The sequence below is a fragment of the Gymnodraco acuticeps genome, unplaced genomic scaffold (assembly GCF_902827175.1).
Source record: "Gymnodraco acuticeps unplaced genomic scaffold, fGymAcu1.1, whole genome shotgun sequence".
In the NCBI taxonomy this organism is placed as follows: domain Eukaryota; kingdom Metazoa; phylum Chordata; class Actinopteri; order Perciformes; family Bathydraconidae; genus Gymnodraco; species Gymnodraco acuticeps.
In genome coordinates this window covers 199,043-220,288 of record NW_022989979.1, presented here as the reverse complement: position 1 = coordinate 220,288, position 21,246 = coordinate 199,043, and the positions used below count along the sequence as shown (strand labels likewise).

At 39.6% G+C, this 21,246-nt stretch overlaps 1 protein-coding gene across 5 annotated transcripts in view; it reads left to right on the top strand.

Moving 5' to 3' along the window:
* The first annotated feature begins 1,127 nt into the window (after positions 1-1,127).
* camk2d2 (calcium/calmodulin-dependent protein kinase (CaM kinase) II delta 2) overlaps positions 1,128-21,246 on the top strand; it is a 41,549-nt gene continuing 21,430 nt past the window's right edge. For 2 of the 5 annotated variants that reach the window (XM_034211646.1, XM_034211645.1), the window contains exons 1-2: positions 1,129-1,584; positions 4,587-4,681. In XM_034211646.1, the coding sequence (XP_034067537.1) occupies positions 1,523-1,584; positions 4,587-4,681 (157 nt within the window). In that variant the 5' untranslated portion in view covers positions 1,129-1,522. Of the gene's footprint in view, positions 1,585-4,586; positions 4,682-21,246 lie in introns of all 5 variants that reach the window. The other 3 variants (XM_034211649.1, XM_034211648.1, XM_034211647.1) reach the window with 2 other exon arrangements.

The following is a 21,246-nucleotide window of genomic DNA, read 5'->3' as shown; positions in this document are numbered from 1 at the left end:
TGGTAAGGACTCGAGCAGCAGCGTTCTGAATTAGCTGCAGCTTTCTAATAGATTTTTTAGTGAGACCTGTAAAGACACCATTACAAGGCAAGGCAAGGCAAGGCAAGTTTATTTATATAGCACCTTTCTACACAAGGCAATTCAAGGTGCTTTACGAAAATGAAAGACATTCAGACAAAGGCATTTAAAAACAGTCATTAAAAAGAAAAGATAATAAAAGAAACATTAAAAGAAAAAATACATGAATAAAAAGTACATGAATAAAAAGTTACAGTGCAGTTTAAGATATGAATAGTTCACACAGTAGTCCAGTCTACTGAAGATAAAAGCATGGACAAGTTTTTCCAAATCCTGCTGTGACATTAGTCTTTTAATCCTAGAAATATTATTTAGGTGATAGTAGGCTGATGTATTAATTATTTTAATATGACTGTTGAAACTCAGGTCAGAGTCCATGACTAGATTTCTGGCTTCATCTGTTGTTTTGAACATTGCAGACTGAAGCTCAGCGCTAACTTTTATACGTTCTGCCTTGGCTCCAAAAACCATTACCTCAGTTTTATCTTTGTTTAATTGGAGAAAGTTCTGACACATCCAGTCATTGATTTGTTCAATGCACTTACTCAGTGTTTTTAATTGGAGCATAGTCTCCTGGTGAAATGGTTACGTACATTTGTGTGTCATCTGCATAGCTATGGTAACTTATTTTGTTGTTTTTCATTATCTGAGCCAGTGGTAGAATGTAGATGTTAAAGAGAAGAGGCCCCAATACGGAACCTTGAGGTACCCCACATGTCATATTTGTCAACTCAGATGTGTATTTACCTATAGAAACAAAGATTTTTTCTGTCCTTTAAGTAGGATTCAAACCAATTTAGAACTGTTTCCGAAAGTCCCACCCAGTTTTTTATTCTGTCTAGTTGTGGTCAAGTGTCAAAAGCAGCACTGATATACACTAATACTAACACTGAATGCACATGTAGGCTACCCATGGCACTGTTGATAGTATTTCCATGATAAAATACACTTTATTATTTTCATGTTATATATCATATATTCTTGTTCGTCTTTGTTTGTTATTGGCCTATGGGAGAATGCAGGCAAAGGGGCGGGACTGAGCGCACAGCGGGGGGTAGGTGCGGTAGTGCGGCGTCTGATGCGCGCAGAGAGACGAACCTCACCACGCTGCACAGACACACACCAGAGAAACCGGAATGCACACAAAATGCTGCGTCTACGAGCTGTGACAAGCCACTGCATGTGAAGAAAACAAAGAACAAGCAGACAAAAACGCCGGAAGCTCTCGACCAAATCGAAGCCCTCCCGCAGGCAGTGCATTTGCCGCAGAAATCATCCCAACAGAGCTCGCGACTGAGGTGCTTCAGCTGTGCATGAAACCCTCAGTTTGGCTTGCAGGTCCAGGACAAAAAAACCGGGCGGTGTTGACGACTGAGTGTGGTGGATACTGTTTGTGAGTGCACCTTAACCGCGTCTCCTCACACCCCTTGGTACTTCCTTCAGGATGGCGTTAACGATCTGCACGAGATTTACCGACGAATATCAGCTGTTCGAGGAGCTGGGGAAGTAAGGAAGCATGTTTTTATCATCAAGCACCATCTTTGTGTGAAATGTCAGCCTGTTATGCAATAGGCCGCTTGGCATAGGGACTCAGATTCAGGGCTCTGTGTGTCTTTGGGTGTGTGTGTGTGTGCGTGTGTGTGTGTGTTTGTTCGCGCTGCTGATAGTATAGCCATGAAACCTGTCATGCAGGGGGGGCTCAATACGCTATCATGTATCCCGAAGGCCTTTTCAATGGCATCCTATTTGTTTTAATCCCTCATTTGATGCCCTGCTTACGCTTTTGATAATATGTCGAAGCTAGCGCGGCGTCCTTTGCCTCCATCCTCTGCAACCACTGATGTTGCATTTCAACCTTTTGGTGTCACAGTCGAAAAGCTCCCATGTTGTAAACTGAACCCGAATGAAAAGAACGAGGGGTGTGTGAAATGGTGATATTTGGTAATTCACCCCGTTCTTTTTCTACCTCCATCTCACCAAATCCTCCTCATCCTCCCCCGTGACAGAAATACACTGTCAGTAATGCGACAGCAGACCATGTAGTTGGAGATGACACATTTCCCCAGCCAAGCACCGAGCTGCGGTCAATTATCGGACACAGGCAGGGAATTCCTCACCCCTGAGAGAGGGAGACAGAGAGAGATCCAGTACCTACAAGTGTGGACGTGTGTTTGCAGCTGAATGGTCATGACCTGCAGTCTGCTCAGCACTCCCTGCTCAGAGAACCTATTATATGTGCAGCCAAAGCAGATAGAGATTAAAATGTACCCCAGTGTCTCCCACTTAGCATTCTGATAGAGGAGTTATCTTTCATCACCTTCTTATCAGAAACCTGTGTTTCTAGTGAAGGAGAAGAAGCCTCCTCTTCAGCCTCTGCCCCTGCTCAATGACCCTATGCTGTGTTCTTCATACACCATCTGTTATTAATAATGCAACCACAATTCGACCTTTTAACTGATCTCTTTCCTGTGGGCAGAACCATTTCCCGCATGCACTGATTTACAGCAGAAAAATACAATTCTAATATCAGACTGTTTTTCAACAAAAATCTGGATACTTCTATTGTTTCAACTATCCGGGGATGCATTTTTAAGCGAATATTTACAAAGTAATGTACACAATGTTAGACAAGTAAAATAAGATACATATAGACTCATAATTTCAGAATTGTTGCTCAAGTTTCAGCCGTTAATGGACCATACTGTACCATCGTGTCTGCAAGTTTTAGCCCATTCAATCACATCTATTAATCATGTACATTATTTTCTTAAATAATACAATCTGCATTTATTACATTATTGTCCAGTGCATATGCAATTTATTTGTAGATTGATATAAAAAGACAGCACTGTGTTAACCATTAACATTATTGTAACTGATAAATAAACATAGTAAATTACTAGTTTTCAACCATTTATTGTAATAATGTAGGAATTAGATATTTTCATCTATCTTGTATTTTCTGTATTTTCAAATAGAAAAGCATGGTTATTTAAAGTGTGCTTTTACTACTTTTCCTTTTCCTCTTTCCATCATGTAGCTCAGTACAGACTAGGTTTACAGATACAGTGAACAGAATATTTGCTTTATAGTGCTTCTTATATAACATGTTATGCTTTGAACATTTCCTTTACCAAATCCCCTATACTGTAAATTAGAGGTAAGCTTTAGTGGCAAGCTGCTAACTCCAGAGGATGTTAGATAACATGTAAATGGTACCGATCATGCTATAAAGTCAGCAGTGAATACATTGCTTCAGTTACTTCTCACACACATATAACCCTCCAAAATATAAAATTGTACAGAGACATCATGCCACAGTTGTCAGCCATTAGGAATACAGTGGGTTAAATAATCTAGTTTATTTGAAGTAATACCTATTTTTGTCTTTTCTCTAGTATCTGCATTCAGGTGTGTCTAAATCTTTGTGATATCTCTGATGAGAGCCGATTTTATTTGAAAGAAAAGGCGTGCACCGACAGAGATGGAGGTTGAATAGCGAAGCGCTGCAGAGCTGAGCTGAGGCGGACGTCTCCATGACTGCATTTAGAGATGAGAGATGCAGCACTCTGCTCTTCTCCTCCCTCAAATATAGCTGACCTCGTTTTTTGATCTTCATACATGTGCTTGAAACACTAGTACAACACATGGCTTTAGCAATAGAAGGCTGGTAGGCGCGCTCGTTGGTGCGGATGGTCTCGTGTAGCGATGAGGACAGTGTGTACTGTAGGGAGGGGGGTGTGAGTGTGTTTGTTTGAGTAGCTGCACAGATCCTGCATCCATGCTCTGTGCTATTCAATTTTAGACATTTGACTTTACTACTTACATTTTTGCTCTTCCATGTTTGTTATTTTTTACATACATCATCCGAGTGCTGTTAGGGTTAGGGTCATGGAGCATAATGATCATGTATATTAGTTAGTAATCAGTATTTTTCACAATTTAGTGCCCTTACTTGAGTAAAATCACAATAACACAGCTGCTGTAATTATGGAGTTACATTTTTCACATGCTTCACATGCATTTTTTAAGATTACATTTCTTATGAATGATCAACAAATAACAGGTCGACATAAGACATACTGTAGCAAGCAAGCTGATATTACTATCCTGGTTTCGTGCCGCTCTCGTAGTATCAACTTGGTGCCAAAAAAACATACACACTTATTCCTGGAGATTGTATGACCTGCTTAAATAAAGTAGTCCAAGAACAGGTAACAGTCTGCCTTTGATATGAATTGCAAGTTTAAAACAGATGCTTTTAATACATTTTAGCTTATTTTCAACTAATTGTGCAGGTTGCAATATGTGATCTAAGTCACAATGAAATCATATCTTTCCAGACTAGATTGATTTCTGCCATACTTACACTGAAACACAATATGCTTTTGTAATAATCTCTGTTCTGAAACACAATTTTACATTGGCTGTTATGGATCGCACCTTATATTGTGACTTTGAGCTTTTTTCGAATCATTAACTAATTCTGTGCGTGTTTTTCTTTTCAGGGGTGCATTCTCTGTGGTCAGGAGGTGTGTGAAGATCTCCAATGGACAGGAGTTTGCCGCAAAAATCATCAACACCAAGAAGCTTTCTGCCAGAGGTAGTAAACACAAACAAGTCAAGAATCCCCCTCCCTACACACACACACACACACACACACACACACACACACACACACACACACACACACACACACACACACACACACACACACACACACACACACACACACACACACACACACACACACACACACACACACACACACACACACACACACACACACACACGATGAGCAGAAAACGTGCCCCAAAGTGTCACAGAATTACATGTGGGTGAGTTGTAAACATGCGTGCCCATGAGACAAGCTTTGGGGCTCTGACAGTGAGATTGAGAGACGGACAGACAGGCACACATGCCCAGAGACTCATCTGGATTTGTGTTGGTGAAGTTTTCTGTATGTGCTCAGAAGAAAACAGCAAATATATCAAGTAAATGTTGCAGCAGTTTTTGCCTGCTTGCAGTTTTTGTGCACTGTGGTACATGTTCTACTTCCTTTTTGTGTTTTCCATATCCTTTGGTTTCTATGTAAATGTTTGTCACATACAACCTTGCATGTGTATGTCTTTGCATGCGTTAGTGTGCGCGTGCATGTGTTCTGTATTGAGTCAGGGCTCTGGCTGGTCTTGTCGTCCCAGAGGCAGATCTCATGCGAAGCCGACCCAGTTCTTTCACATCCGTCACTGTAATTGTAGCCGCTGGCCCGGTTGCCTCAGGCTTGGGACACATGCACATAATCCCGCATACACTCACACATAACGTGCACGCGTAGGCACACACGTGACCCAGGATCCGCCAACAGCATATTCGTGATTACTAACCAATGGTTGCACTTTTGCTGTTTCTCAATTCTTCAGCCAATGGTGTCGCATCTTGCTTGCCCATGATAACCAGTAAATGCTGTCATCCCGCACAAGCAGGCAGGCTCCTGTAGATGTTAGTTGTCTAACTTACATCTAATGTTTGATGGTTAACAGGAAATTACCTTGGCTGTTGTGTTTATTATAGTGTTCTAGTGTATAAGCAAGCAGCCTCCTCCCTCTCTTTGCAGTATTTTAGCTTTTACTATTTTCCGGCAGCTTCCTCCTCCTCAGCATCCTCCATCTCCACATACTCTTCTTTTATGCATTTACTCTTCAAATCAAATCAAATCAAATTTTATTTGTAGAGCACATTTAAAAACGATTTTGGTCGAGCCAAAGTAACAATAAAAGACAATAAATCACAACAGATAAAGCAACACATGGAAGTAAATTAGATTCCCTCATTTCTCTCTCTTTTTATTTTATTTTATTTACAAGACGCTCACCAGGTGCTCTTACCCGCCCCCTGCTTCTTGCATATTTTCTCCATGAATACCTCACCATCTATCCTTGCCTTCCCTCCTCCATTGCTTCCTTTCTTTTCTCTCCTTTTTTGGCTCCCTTCATGTTGCCTCTTCTTTCTTTCTTCTTCCCCCATTGATCCTCCGCTCTTAGCTTGTGACGTGTCTCTTCTGCCCATGATGACCATGCCGCTTGTTGCTTGCAGTGTTGGTAATAGACACCTTGGCAAAAGGATCTATGTCTCACCACTTGCATGCTTGGATAGATTTTCCCAAAATACTGCAAAGGGTTATCTAACCTCATATGCAAGAGGATATGCGGGTGTGCACAAACACACACTCTCACTTTCATGTTTTCTTCCGCTTCTGTGTTTGTATGTTTAGAGGTTTACATACCAGGCATGCTGGCGTGTCAGATATGGTCTTACCCTATTTCCGCGATAAGCTCTAGAAATTGCAACTCTGATTCCCTTCTCTCTGGCAGGATCATGACCTCCCCCCTACCCCACTCAGCCACTGTGTGTGTATTTGCCTATGCAAGTGCATGTGTCAGAAATTGAATATAGATTTGAAAAGGGTTTAGGGTAGGGATTGGTGGCTGGAAAGCAGGCAGATCGTGTGTGTGTGTGTGTGTGTGTGTGTGTGTGTGTGTGTGTGTGTGTGTGTGTGTGTGTGTGTGTGTGTGTGTGTGTGTGTGTGTGTGTGTGTGTGTGTGTGTGTGTGTGTGTGTGTGTGTGTGTGTGTGTGTGTGTGTGTGTGTGTGTGTGTGTGTGTGTGTGTGTGTGTGTGTGTGTGTGTGTGTGTGTGTGTGTGTGTGTGTGTGTGTGTGTGTGTGTGTGTGTGTGTGTGTGTGTGTGGTGTGTGTGTGTGTGTGTGTGTGTGTGTGTGTGTGTGTGTGTGTGTGTGTGTGTGTGTGTGTGTGTGTGTGTGTGTGTGTGTGTGTGTGTGTGTGTGTGTGTGTGTGTGTGTGTGTGTGTGTGTGTGTGTGTGTGTGTGTGTGTGTGGTTTTGACCAGTCAAAGTCCTGCAGGCTGCAATCCTGATTATGCAGTGTTTGATTAATATCAGCAGATGAGCCGGTGCACAAGAGGAAGCAGTCCAGAGAGAGAGGGGAAGAGAAAGACAGGAAGCAGAGAGAACTAAAAAACAAAACAGAAATAGAAAAGTCAACATTTAACTAGCGAGTGTGTGTGTGCACTCTGTATCCCTCCTAGCAGTTGGATTTGTGTTCTCTCCCTTCATGTACAGAATGTGTCAGTGTCCTGTCACTATGACTCTCTCTGCTATCTTTTGTCACTTTGTATTTGCTTGTGATGTGCCGCGTGTGTGTAAGTGTGCATGTGATTGTGTGTGTGCGTGGGTCTTTAATCCCTCATCTGTTTCTGAGTGTGTGTTTGTGCACATGATTGTTTATGAGTGTCTGTGCTCTAATATCATTGCCCACTATGTGACCCTTTCAGCTTGTCCAAACAATTGGGTTTGTTTGAATCAATTGCAATGAAAATATTTAGATTTGTTTTTGTATTCCTGCTTGTCTTGCTGTGTATGTATTACATTGCATTGTGGGAGTGATACACTGATAGGTCAAAGTAATAGGGTTAAAGGGCTTTATTTTACAAGGAGGGAAAATACAATGTTTATGATGTTTTCTCCGTTTCTCAATTTTCCCATTTCAATTCTTGGTTAAACCCCAACACTTCTGCAGAAAGTGTATTATTGATCCTCCTGGCTTGATGTCGTTCCAATCCACCCATCCGTAACTGCATGAACCCCCTTCATGGTGGACCGTTTTTGTGCTAATAGGAGCGTGCTCTTGTTGTTTTTATGTTATGTGGAGGTGTCATGGTAACAGCGATTGTAGCTGTTGCTGAGGTATAAGCCAGTCTGCCTCAGTGCCGTATTTATACAGAGAAGGTTTTTTTATGTGTGCATGTTTTCTCATCATTCATCTGTTAGTTTTTCCTAAGCAATATAAAGATTTGTCTTTCCCCTTCCCTCTCTTATGGTCTTTATTCCTGTCTTCCTCCAGTGTCACTGTGATTCTGTTTCGCCTCACTCTGAAGTGAAGGAAAGGAGGAGGGGTGAGGATGGGATTGTGGGAGACTAGAAAGATAGGGGGAGAGACACAGAGATAGGAGGGAGGGAAAGGAAGGAGGGATCAGTGGGAAGAAGGGGGGATCACATGACTCACTGGGTGCTAAAAATAAATGTTGGTCATTCTCTCACTCTTGGTGTCTCTATCGTACACACACAGTATTGAAAATATTCCATCTTCTTTAAAGACCTTAGGTTTTGTATTTCAGTCGATGCTCACCTGTCTAATATATCAGACTAAAAACGTAGATGACAGAACCTGACTAGGTAGCAATGTTCTTTTTGAGCATCCATATGTAAATGTTTTAATGTGTGCCATATTTTAGTGGAATGAACCTGTGATGAACAATGTGGGGAATTAGGCTTTTCGCAATTTTTCAGTCTATCATTTGAGTTAAATCTGCATTAAGAGCTTTTGGCCATGTGGGATAAAAATAGCTCACATTTAGTACACTATTACATTGTATCTGATATTATTAAAGATTTGCAGCATATTCCTAATTCCAGGTCTATTTGCTAGACTTCTCAATACTTTGAGCCACATCTCATTGACCTTGTCAGCAGTATCAGTTTTCATCAATTGTACTTAGTTTCCGTGTGCTTAGTAGACATGATGACAACTGAAAAAACTCCTTATCCTTAGTTACATCTGTACATTTCTGGTGACAGTTTTGGCTTCCAAACTCTGTCGTCAGCAAACAACAATACTGTTAATAATGTAAGCTATAATCCAAATTGCAGCCCTTGCATTCTTAAAATGTCAAGATTTCAATATGAAAACCATTGATTGTTCAGCCCAGAAAGAACTTACATGACTAACTTCAGCGACAAACTCTGTAGAATGCGAGGGCGTTCTTAATTACAGAGCGCTGCATCTCCTTCTGTCTTCTCCTTTCTCTCTATTTCTGCCTCTGTTCTTCTCAACCCTTTGTTTTTATGTCTGTTTGATTTACCCTTCCGCCCATCAATTCTCTTCTCTCTGTCCACCCTCCTCTTTTTCCTTCCTCACAAATTCCCTGGCTCTTTATAGCATTAGTCTGGTCTCCCTCCCAAAGTGCTTCAAACCAAGAAACAGTTGTAAAACCAATTGATTTTATAACAAATTGGAAGACAGAGGCCACAGATAAGAATGACATTGTTATTATTTTCTAAGCAGAACTATATTCAAACTGGACTGGATGAATAGATGGAGATGGATAGATACACTTAGGTAATGCTGCCAAAAGATTGCGAACATTTTCAATGTTTCATCATTCTAATTCATCATTAGATGTTGTTGCCAGCACAAGTTTTTCTTTCCACAGAATCAGAGATACTAGTATTTCTGTCCGCAGTAACAGAAGAACGTATGGAATGCAGCATATCAGCAACACATGTTGCTATCATTAGGTTAAAGCTGTTGTTTTCTGGAAAGATCAGGCATTTTGTGTTGAATGGCATTGTTGATAAATGTTTCAAAAATTGTTTCTCTAGTAACAATGCTGTGATCTTGACCTACGGCTTGTGTATTATAGTGTTTCAAATTTTGCATGAAAAGTTGCATAGGCAACCTTACAGAGAAACCTTATCTGGTTGCTATCCCAACTCTGGTTGTAACCGGAAAGCTACGTAGTGACGTGTCCTCTTATTCAGACAACACCATTGCTTTTATTACTCGTTTAAATAGAAATCAGATTAGCATGAAGAGTCTTTTGTAATGCGAAGGTTTGTACAGTAAATATTTTGATATCTTGATGATACAATGTTCCTATGCAGCACCACATGCATCATACATGAGGGGTATTATGAAGCCTCTAGCATAATATAAGCATTCACATCTTTAGTTTTTGTGTCAATATACAGCATGTGATTATAAATGTGACTGTGTGTCTCTTTTTGTCAGGATGTGTCCTGACCAGCCTTTTACATGCTAGTCTAATGTGCGTGCGGCTGCATTACCACGGATTAGATAAAGGCCGACATTAACATACATTATGAGTTTCCAGCAATACTCCAGGGGTAGTTTTATCTCTGACACCAGCCACCTTTTGTTTCTCCTCAGAAGAGAGAGCAAGGGAGTTATCAGTCTAATAATTCTTCCTCCTATTGGGAACCAGTGGAGGGTGACGGTGTCTCGGCGTCCTGGATGGTTTCATTAGACCCTGGGGTTCGATGGGGGATCGGACCATATGGATGAGAACTACTTAGCCGCTGTCCACGGAGGATGTTACATTTAACCTACTACATCTTTTTAATTAAAACTCTTAATTAAAACGATGCAGAGCAATTCCAGCACCTTGTGTGCTGGGTCGATTTGTGTTTGTGCATTAGGGTTTGGACTTGGGAGGTTCATTTTCCTTATTGACTCGATCATTGATCATTTAAACTGATTAATTGAGCCTTAGATAAATATATTGAAAAAACATTTAACAACCTGTAACCAACAAAACATTGGTATTGTTATTGATTAGAATTGTTATGATAATTACTTGCTGATATGTATAGTTTGCCGCTTCCCTTTCTCAAAGAAATTACATTTATATAGTTCTAAATGTTTTATTGTTGCCAAGATGGCAAAACTAACAGCTTGTCCCTTCAGGCCTCCATCCAAAGCCAATCCCCAAAAATTCTGAATATGAATTCAACCGAAGTACATCGTGATTGTTATACCTATATGAAGACTGGAAATAAAATACCAGATCATGTAATATATTCCTTCCTTGTTTGAGAGGGAATTTGTATTCAAGCACCTGACAATACCACTCCAGAGCCACCAATGCTAACCTGTTGTCCGTCTCTTCTTTTCGGTGTATTTGACTGTTTCTGTCAGGTGTTGGTTGTGTCTCTATTTCTGTGTCTTGCCTGTTTTACTTTCTGTTTCTGTATCTGACTCTATCTTCTCTGCCTGTCCCTACAACTGGTAGTTTGATCAGGACTGCAAACTACAAATGGCAAAGAAAACACACAAAGCAGTATGCTCTGCTGCAGTGCGATTACAAACGCTAACAATCAGAAACTGAGAAACAAACGACAGTGAAGAATGACGGATAGGAACATAGAGGTGATTGTTTGGTAAGGTGGGAAGGATTTACAGAGTAAAGACAATTTTTCAGCAATTTCTCAATACAACACTCTAAAGTGTAAAGCAAACCGGTTCCTGTATCAGCATTTAAAAAAAATAGAATCAAGATATAGATCTTATAACGATAGGATCACACCAGTCGCGACGTCGAACCAACTGGTAAAAAAGTTGCGAATTTGAAAATACTACACTAGCTAGAAGCAATCTTTGATTCAGTCTTCGCACAAACGATTCGAAAGAAAGGTTTTGCGGCAGAAAAAACCAGGATGGAAAAACTATTCATGTCAAAGCAAAGACATGTTTATGTGGATCACAATGTAAAAAATGCATTCAATTTTGACTATGGGGATTGGAGTGACAAGCAGAGATTTGAAGGCAAATCAAGAGGAAGAGGGATTCGGGCCGTTATATGTGGAGATTGATTTTATTTGAAACTATGGGAAGCAGGTTGGTTGATGCAGGTGGGTGTGGATGGTAAGGCAAAGCACATACAGGAAGTGCGAATGGGTATTTCATGGGTGTGGCAGTCAGGTGATTGTGAAAGGAGGGAAAAGTCTGAGTTCATTTTGAGAACAGAGGGGAAATGGCAACATTCTGAGAAAGTTGGAATGTGGAGGGGAACAGAAAGGGACTTTTTATCAGTGAAAAGAAGAACAGATACACAATTATGTGGCACATTTATTAATGACTTGACAAAGAAATCCACGTGTTATTTTTCTGGCAGATATTGACTTGATTATTTCTGAGTTCATTTTGAGAACAGAGGGGAAATGGCAACATTCTGAGAAAGTTGGAATGTGGCTGTCGAGGGGAACAGAAAGGGACTTTTTATCGGTGAAAAGAAGAACAGATACAAAATAATGTGGCACATTTATTAATGACTTGCCAAATAAATCCACGTGTTATTTTTCTGGCAGATATTGACTTGATTATTTGTGCAGTAACATTTCTAAGAAACCCTCCCAGGAAATGTAAAATAAAAGGATTGTCTCGAAAGAGTAACTCCTGTGAATGTCAGCAGAATCTTAGATAATTCTTAAGTATGAAAAGTGTTTTCAAGTTGAATGCAGTTATCTCAAAAGTGTAGATAGAGAAGGAAAAGACAAATAAAAGAGGCTCTACTTAGTCATGCTCGCTGTTGACTATCCAAAATAGACGTTCTTAATATGGTATGAGGTGTGAAATCCTAATCTGGGCAAGAGAGACGGCTGCATTCTTGCAATGCTGATGCCACAAAATAATTCGTTTGAAACCATATGGTTTATGACACCAGAAATGCAGGATGTCAGCTGACAGAGACACAGCCCACCAGTGTCCCTGCAGCCCTATGTTGACTTCGCATTTAAGTCAACTTAAATGAGAGCTGTGTTTCCATTCAGATTGTGTCCTTTAAAATATGTTATTTTAATTTTATAGCAATATATCATTACCAGAGAAGCTTTTGACACGGTTTTGTGATTACCATAAGCAAAATAGGCCTTTATAAAACTATTATTAGCAACATTTAACTACATTTAAAAACCTATAAGAAAAGTAATTTTGACTAAAGACAAACCGAAATCCAACACCAGAAGAAACGTCAGAAATGTCCAGATTACTTCTTAATCACCAACCGTCATGGTCTTTCTTTATATATGAATAGTAATTCACTGCTGGTCAGAGTAACATACATAAAGACATTCAGACACGCAGCTCAAGCCTGAATGATTACAGCTGACTGGGATAGCTTCACATTTATCTGCACACTGGCTTCACATTATGCAGAATGCTGCTGTCAGTTATAACTATGTAAGCAAAAAGCCTCTCTCCAGTAGCTGTGGCAGTAGTGCTCAAGCCTGCACACACACACACAGGTACATAAAGTATTGTAAAGCATTTTTGTCAGCCAGTCAGATCTCATTGTCGTCAGGCAATGAGCGAGGCAGATTTCAGGCGACTGCAGCAGAAAATGGTTAGGGGAAGGTGTAAAGGGTCATTTTCTAGTCCATTCATTCATCAATCTTTGCCATGCTAACAATCAAACCTCTATTCATACATATCGGTGCAATCTAATTTACTTGCATATATTTTTTAAGTTTGCACAGAGAGAACTTGCAAACTCCACATATATACAGGACCAGGATAATTATGAGGCAATAATGCTTTCACTGCTTTCAAAACATTCACTTAGGTATTGACAACTTCTTTGCCATTTTACTGATTCAAGCTAGAGTCTTTAGTATCATATTTTGTTCACAGTAAGTCTCTTACAGAATTAGAACATATAATTGTTATGTCTCACAGCATAGTTGTATTTTTAATACATGTTCACAGTGAGCGCTCGGCATGTTATGGTTACATATTGTAATGTTCCTGAGGACATGTGTTGAAATAACATGTTGTTTAAAGTGTGTATGCTACCAACTTAGTTTCTTTTGCTTTTTTCTGTCTGTAGTTTGATAGTTGTGTGTGAACTCTCGATGTCGGCCATTTGCATGCAAGGCTGGTTTCACTGCAGAGGAGAGGAGAGGCCTGACGCTCTGATTGGTGCAGGAGTTGCTAGACAACAGATGTCCAGCCGGCTGGGAGGTGGACTACCTGTGGAGGAGGGAGAGAGCAAAGAGAGTGAAAGAAAATCGGAGGTGGAAAATTAGGAGAAAGAGTTAGGATGTTATTTGACGGACATTTACATTGTACAGTGATTTCCAGCAGGCAAATATTGAACTAATGTTACCTGACCACCTTAGTATTCACCTTTCAGTCAGTGTTTGCTTGATGTGTTTTTGTTTTCAAAAGACACAACTTTGTCATGAAGTGTTAACAAGATAGGCCTAAAACAGCAAAAAACAATTAGCTTTTAGTTAAAAATTAATAGATAAAAGCATTTATCAATCAGTCCGACATTACATTGTTTGTCTAACTGACATTAAATTATTTACCTGAAATTGTTACAATTTATGAACATTTCAAATGTGTCAGTGACTGAAAGATGGTATGAAAAGGATTTACTAACAGAAAATGCCTAATGATGTCCAAATGCATTATATGAGCAAAGTTACCACTTACTGAAATCTTTATGGGCGATTCTTGCATTTGGCATCTCTCCCATTAAAAAGAGTTGTAAAAACATGGCAGTGATTAAAACTACATCTGAATAGAAGGAAAGTCCTGCTTTAAATGCATTCTTGAGGACTGTTATATTTTTTCACACTTTTCTAAAAAAATAAAATAAAAAGGATAGAGACATTTCAAAAATAAATATATTCTTTTATGTGTATGAAGTATTTATGTGGGCTGCCAGATATAATTTTACAGTGAGTAGGAAAAGGGCTTGGGGCTAAATGTGGACCAAGTTGAACTTCAACAGAGTACTGTTTGCTTTCCAATAATTTGTCTGCTGTAGAACGCTGTCACTCACGATACATTTGAAAGTTGAGCTATTATGTAGGTCAATAAGTATGTTTTAAAATATATATCTGGCTGTTAACCTACAAAAGACGATGCATTTATTATGTACTGTATATTATGATCTATACAAACATTTTGTATACAAATATAGTATGAACTTGTATGTGTACGACTGAAAGAGAGCCAGAGAGATTATGTGTCATTCAGTAACATTGAAGACTGACGCTGAGATCCAGAGATTAGTGACCTTGCTCGAAGGGGCCTGCTAATAATGAAATAATAGCTGAGATGCCCTTGTGTCTGGCTCTGCCTGTCTGCCTCTCTGCTGCTGTGCTCGTCTGTAAAGCTGGCAATAGACTTCAAACCACATTTCGATTGGCTTGTTCTCACAGGCAATATGGCCGACTTGCGACCACACAGAAAAGCAGCACTGGAGTCTGTTTGTTGCAGCATGTGCAGGTCTCTTTTCACACTGTCTAGTTCAACCCTGAAGGTGCTTTTTACTAACATATGGTTAATTGTGCTATATAAACTTTGTCCTAGGGGGGACACATTTCCAGTTTATCTGCTGTTAATTTACACCTTTGTCACCTCTCCAACTTAAGTTGATGGTTTATAATTTAAAGCCAATCTGGTTAAATAAAGGTTTGAAATGAAATGAAATGAAAAGCCTTTAGTTTGGCATACACTTGTAAAGCCCCCTTTTGATTTGTTATATTGGGCTTTAATATTTATTTGATTTGTTTAATTAGATCATGAAACTGATTGGCACACATCTACATCCTTGCCCATGGTTTAGGGAGGGAACGAACCATCACATTTTATGTACTTTTTTACTAACTATACCGAGAATAGGTTTTAAATCAACGTATTGCTCCTGTATTTTAGCTCGGAATGTAGTGCTGCCACGGCTCATGCTGTATCTGTTTCGCATTTCACTGTTGTTGTTTTTCTTAACTTGCTTCATGTCTTTCACTGCGCCTGTTGTTGATGAACAGTCTTTCAGTCACAGTGAACATACTGTACTGTACTGTCATTTATTTAGCAGGCAGTGGACAGCGCGTCAAGTTCCATTTGGTCTAAAGTATACTGCGGCCTTAGGTGTGCCTATGTGTCTGCCTGTCACTTACTATACTGTAGATTCAGTACACCTACACAACCGAAGAGAAACCTGTATCTATAAAGGGAACACGCTGCCTCTAGCTCTTTATTGGTCTTTTCCTTAGCTGCACTGAGTCCACAGTTTCCATAGCATCAAGAAGAGCAGAGGCAGGAGACATGGATGAGAGTGAAAAATAGGTGTCCTATTTTGACTGTAGAAAAAAAGTTGAACCCGCTGCTCTTCTTTCTCTCCTTCACTTTCTCTCTCCCTCTCATGCTCGTGCACTTCGTGTCCCAAGGCAAAGCTGAAATGGGTCGCCTTAACGCCGTGCTGCAACACTCATTATAACGACTGCTGCTCTTACTCAGTTCTTCCGGTTTAGAGCCACTGGTCTCTGGTGTCTTATGACAGGAAGATTTGTCACTTGTTGTTTGTCATAGTCAGATACAATCAGTCTGAGTCAGAGGGCTCAGGAGTACATTAAACCTTACACCTGTTTTCCTTTCTGTCTCTCATTGTAGACAGTTTTGCTGTTGATTAGAATGCATGCAATATAGACAAAAATAAAGCATACTGTGTGTTTAGGTTGAAATAGACATATGTAACGTTCACAGGAGTTCCAGCTAATTGTTTTGGTTGTCTTGCCGGCCATTTTTTTTTCCGTTTTGGTGCACTCTCCCTGCTCCTATGTCGTTGTTTGTCAAAAATGCAGTTATATGTTTATAGAAACCAAAATCAGAGCTAATTAAGAGTACATATTAGACTTGGACCAGGTGGATAGACAACTCCAAACATAATTTGATAAAAATGTGATATGTCAGTACTGTAGCCTACTTCGCTTGAAGAAGAAGATACCTTATTAGTGTAAGCTGACCAGATTTTCAAAATTAAAACCGGGAACATTTTGAGTTTTGCGGTCAAAACATCATTAACATATCCAATTTTCTTCACTGTTAAAGAAAAAAGGGGGACAATTCTGGTTCAATTTAATTTGAACATTTTAACTGTTGGATACAAACAGAAGGACGATAGCTCATATATGAGACTTCCAAGGTCTTCTATTTTGAAACTGTACATCAGATTGTCCAGATTCTCTCAGTGATTAGATGGGGTATCCTGCTATCACCCTGGAATGAAATAAGTCTTTGATAATTTGACAGTTTTTTTATTTATTCTTGTATAAAAACAGAAAGACGATAGCCCATATATGAGATTTCAAAAGTATTTTATTTTGAAACTCTACATCAGATTTCCTGATTTTCTCTGATTGACTAGATGGGGTCTCCTGCTATCACCCTGAAGTGAAATAAGTATTGTATTGACTTCGAATGACTCTTTGATTATGGACAGTTCCATTAAATAATAATCAAAATATAGATGGACAATAGATCTAATTTGAGAGTTTAACAAAACATTTTAAATTGTGCTTCAGAAAATAATGTTATTTTAGGAGTGTTGTGAGATTATGTCAACATCAATTGAAATTAGTCACCCAGTGGAAATGTCCGATATGTCTTCATAACTGTACATTCACTCAGTTATAATGTGGTAGTTATACGTAGTTTGTTTTAAATTATTATTAATCACATTATATAGTACATATTTCTTAATTTAAGCTCCAGTATATATGAATATGTTTGTGTTTTTTAGGTATATTTGTTATTGACCGAGTAAACGCTTTTATTTTGAAGGCAGTTTTTACAGGCCTAACGTAATGCATAGGATATTCGCGCGTGCGGGCTGGCTTGACCATTTCACTTGTTTTCCGAAGTGAGGGCTGGCTTGACCATAGTCTGTTTACCCAGTGTTTCCTGACATGAAACGTTTTATTTCACCTTCCTATGTGTTTTTAACGTATATTAAAAAACGGGGACATTTCCGGGGACAGTTTCAACCGGGGACAGGCCAATACAAACGGGGACTGTCCCCGGAAAACGGGGACATCTGGTCACCCTATATTAGTGTTAATAACTAGTTGTAGGCTGCCTCAGCCACTAATCAGTTATTGCACTTCCCATGATCTGTTTTTTGGCTAATCCACTATACTTTACCAATCAAGCTTCCTTATAATGTAATGGATACATCATCCTGCTGTAATGCTGATCAAGATCCCTCCGCTTCGCGTCGGGTGTTCTTTTCCCAATAATGACCGCCTCACTGCACATTATCCCGCTTATTACAAGGCCACATTCTCAACAAAGTAACGATATGACTCCCAATATTAATTGAAATGCTTTTGTAGATTTAGAAAATGTTTTTATTGATTTAAAAAAATAGTAGGCTATTATTGATTTAAAATGACATGCATCCGCTAAGAAAAAATGTCCGTTGTTACTGTTTGAAATATGTAGCAACGGCAGGAGCTGCTTCGATAGCGTTTTTGCGGACCGATTTGAAAACATCGTTGCTGCTTTAAAAGTAGCACAATTCATTATGTCAAACCTTGTAAAGTATCTAGATATCCCTGCCCTAATGCCAAAGTAACTGGCAACTATATGTTTTGCCGTTTGATGTCTATGTCTGGACCGTTGCGTAAAAAGTATGGGTTTCTGCCCCGTTACTTCTCCGCTGTTTTATTGTCCCAACTGTATACAGTTAAATCGACTGGACTTCTTTCTGCAGAAGTGAGCGTCCTTAACAACGGTCAATAAATCCTTGACAGCGGTTTGTCTGTTCTGGATTAACAACGTGTCAGGTGTTCTAAATTGACCAATCAGAATCGAGTATTCAACTAAACCATGTAATAATGTAATTTAGCAACCCATTGATATGCAACCATATCAGGCGACCCTCTCAATATAGAACGTTCCAACGGAATGACCAACCCAGTCTCATGGCATTTCGTGTTCACCAACACGATTTTTAATCTATTGATTCGTGTTCACCAACACGATTTCCCCCTTTTTTTTTTTTCGTGTTGCACAGCACGATTTTAAAAGCAATGTAAAAAGGCCCTTAAAGGCAATGTGAGCAACCATTCTCATTGGATAACGGAGAATTGTAAAACCCGGAAATAAGTATTCCCCTTGCTGTCGATTGATTTTACAGTGATATCTGCACTACTCATCGACTAAAAACACCAGATTATCCTTGTTAATTACACAACATTGATTGGTTTAAATTGTGTGCAATGCTTTTGTATTTTTCCCCTTCGATTCGGAGAAACAAATATTTGTTCGGAGTAAAGGATAGCAGAAGACACTACACTACCCAGAATCCCCAGCTATCGTTTGGACTACACCATGTGCTCTGTTTGACAAACCCAGTGATAGTCCTCAAGCTCTGTGATTGGAGAGTGTGCTCCGAGGGTTACGCCGAGCCTCGAACAGCACTTGAAATGAGATGGAACCAAGGCAGACTGTCCAAAACTGGATTTGAACGGGTCACACATGCCAGCTAAGGTCAAAAGAGCTTTATTTAACAGCTGGTCTTATGTTTGTGACCCCTGTTGTTAATTGATAACATTACATTACATTACATTACATTACATTGCATTTAGCTGACGCTTTTATCCAAAGCGACTTACAATAAGTACATTCGACCAGGAAGACACAACCTTGAAGAAAACAGAATCATATAAGTACATCAGGTTTCATAGAGCCAAACATTTCAAGTGCTACTCAACTGGCTTTAGGTAAGCCAGTTCTTTATTAGTATAAAAGTGCTTCGTTAATAGTTCTAACGCTCGAAGTGGAGTCGAAAGAGATGAGTTTTCAGTTTGCGCCGGAAGATGTGCAAGCTATCTGCCGTCCTGATGTCAATGGGGAGCTCATTCCACCATCTTGGAGCCAGGACAGCAAACCCACGTGTTTTCGCCGATGGGAACTTGGGTCCCCCTCGCAGCGAGGGCGCAACGAGTCGTTTGGCTGATGCAGAGCGTAGTGCACGCGCTGGGGTGTACGGTTTAACCATGTCCTGGATGTAGGAAGGGCCAGATCCATTCGCAGCATGGTAAGCAAGTACCAGTGTCTTGAAGTGGATTCTAGCAGTTACCGGAAGCCAGTGAAGGGAGCGGAGGAGCGGAGTGGTGTGGGAGAATTTAGGAAGGTTGAATACCAGACGAGCCGCTGCATTCTGGATGAGCTGCAGAGGTCGGATGGCACATGCAGGTAGACCAGCCAGGAGGGAGTTGCAGTAGTCTAGGCGTGAGATTACATTAATTGATAAGCCTGAAACATGCACTTGTCAAGGTTCAGAGGCAAATTTTGCAAATATGGCAGTAGCCATCGATCAGCTTAAGATAAGATATACTTTATTGATCCCAAGTTGGAACATTTGCATTACATCAGCATGTGTAACCGTTGTAAATATGCAGTGGTGTTTATTTGTAAATCATTTAGTATAATCACACAAATTCTGTGTTTTATATTTAACAATTCTGTGTTCTTTATTTATTGATTGTTCAATACCTGACAAGGCCGGAGATGAAATATCTACATACATCTTATACAAGTATAATACATTATGTATAATATCAGTTAAAATAAGTGCTTCAACATAGTTAACATTGCTGGAGGTATGCACACATATTGATAGATGTCTTGTAATGCACTATTGAGGAACCTGCGACCCAAGTTTTTCATTCAATGCATAACTACACCATAGTTGTGTAGGCCTATATGATATGTCAATAAACCTTAGAAAATCTTGAAATCTTGAAAGGGATGTGCAAAATAGTCATTATATACAGTCTTTAATTAACTATTAGTAGAGAATAACGAGTAATTAATATACTTTATAGGGATCCTATTAATATCTAATAATATAAATAATGAAATTCAATAACATGCTTTAACCACTAGGTGTCCCTTTATATCAGCTGTGCACCTTTATGCTGTAAATACAGCCTATCTACCAATTGGATCAAATATGAAAGTCAGCCGAATCACAGAGCTTGAGGACTATCACTGGGTTTGTCAAACAGAGCACATAGTGTAGTCCAAACGATAGCTGGGGATTCTGGGTAGTGTAGTGTCTTCTGCCATCCTTTACTCCGAAAAAATATTTGTTTCTCCGAATCGAAGGGGAAAAATACAAAAGCATTGCACACAATTTAAACCAATCAATGTTGTGTAATTAACAAGGATAATCTGGTGTTTTTTAGTCGATGAGTAGTGCAGATATCACTGTAAAATCAATCGACAGTAAGGGGAATACTTACTTCCGGGTGTACAATTCTCCGTTATCCAATGAGAATGGACGCTCACATTGCCTTTTAAGGGCAGCCGACACAAACGAATGCCGTGCTTCCATGAGCGTCATTACCAGTAGAAATACATTGCTTTTAAAATCGTGCTGTGCAACATGAAAAAAAGGGGAAAATCGTGTTGGTGAACACGAATCAATAGATTAAAAATCGTGTTGGTGAACACGAAATGCCATGAGACTGGGTTGGAATGACATGCCAGGCAACAGCTTGAGTCAATGACTACTTCCTGCCTGTACTACTGACCTTCACATTCAGTGCGACAGGAAGTAAACTGAAACCCATTTAAAATGTTAATGTTAACAACTGTCACTCCAGTAAACCAAGTCTGCTGTAAGGCAAGGCAAGGCAAGGCAAGTTTATTTATATAGCACTTTTCAACACAAGGCAATTCAAAGTGCTTTACAAAAAATGAAAGAGATTAAGAAAATG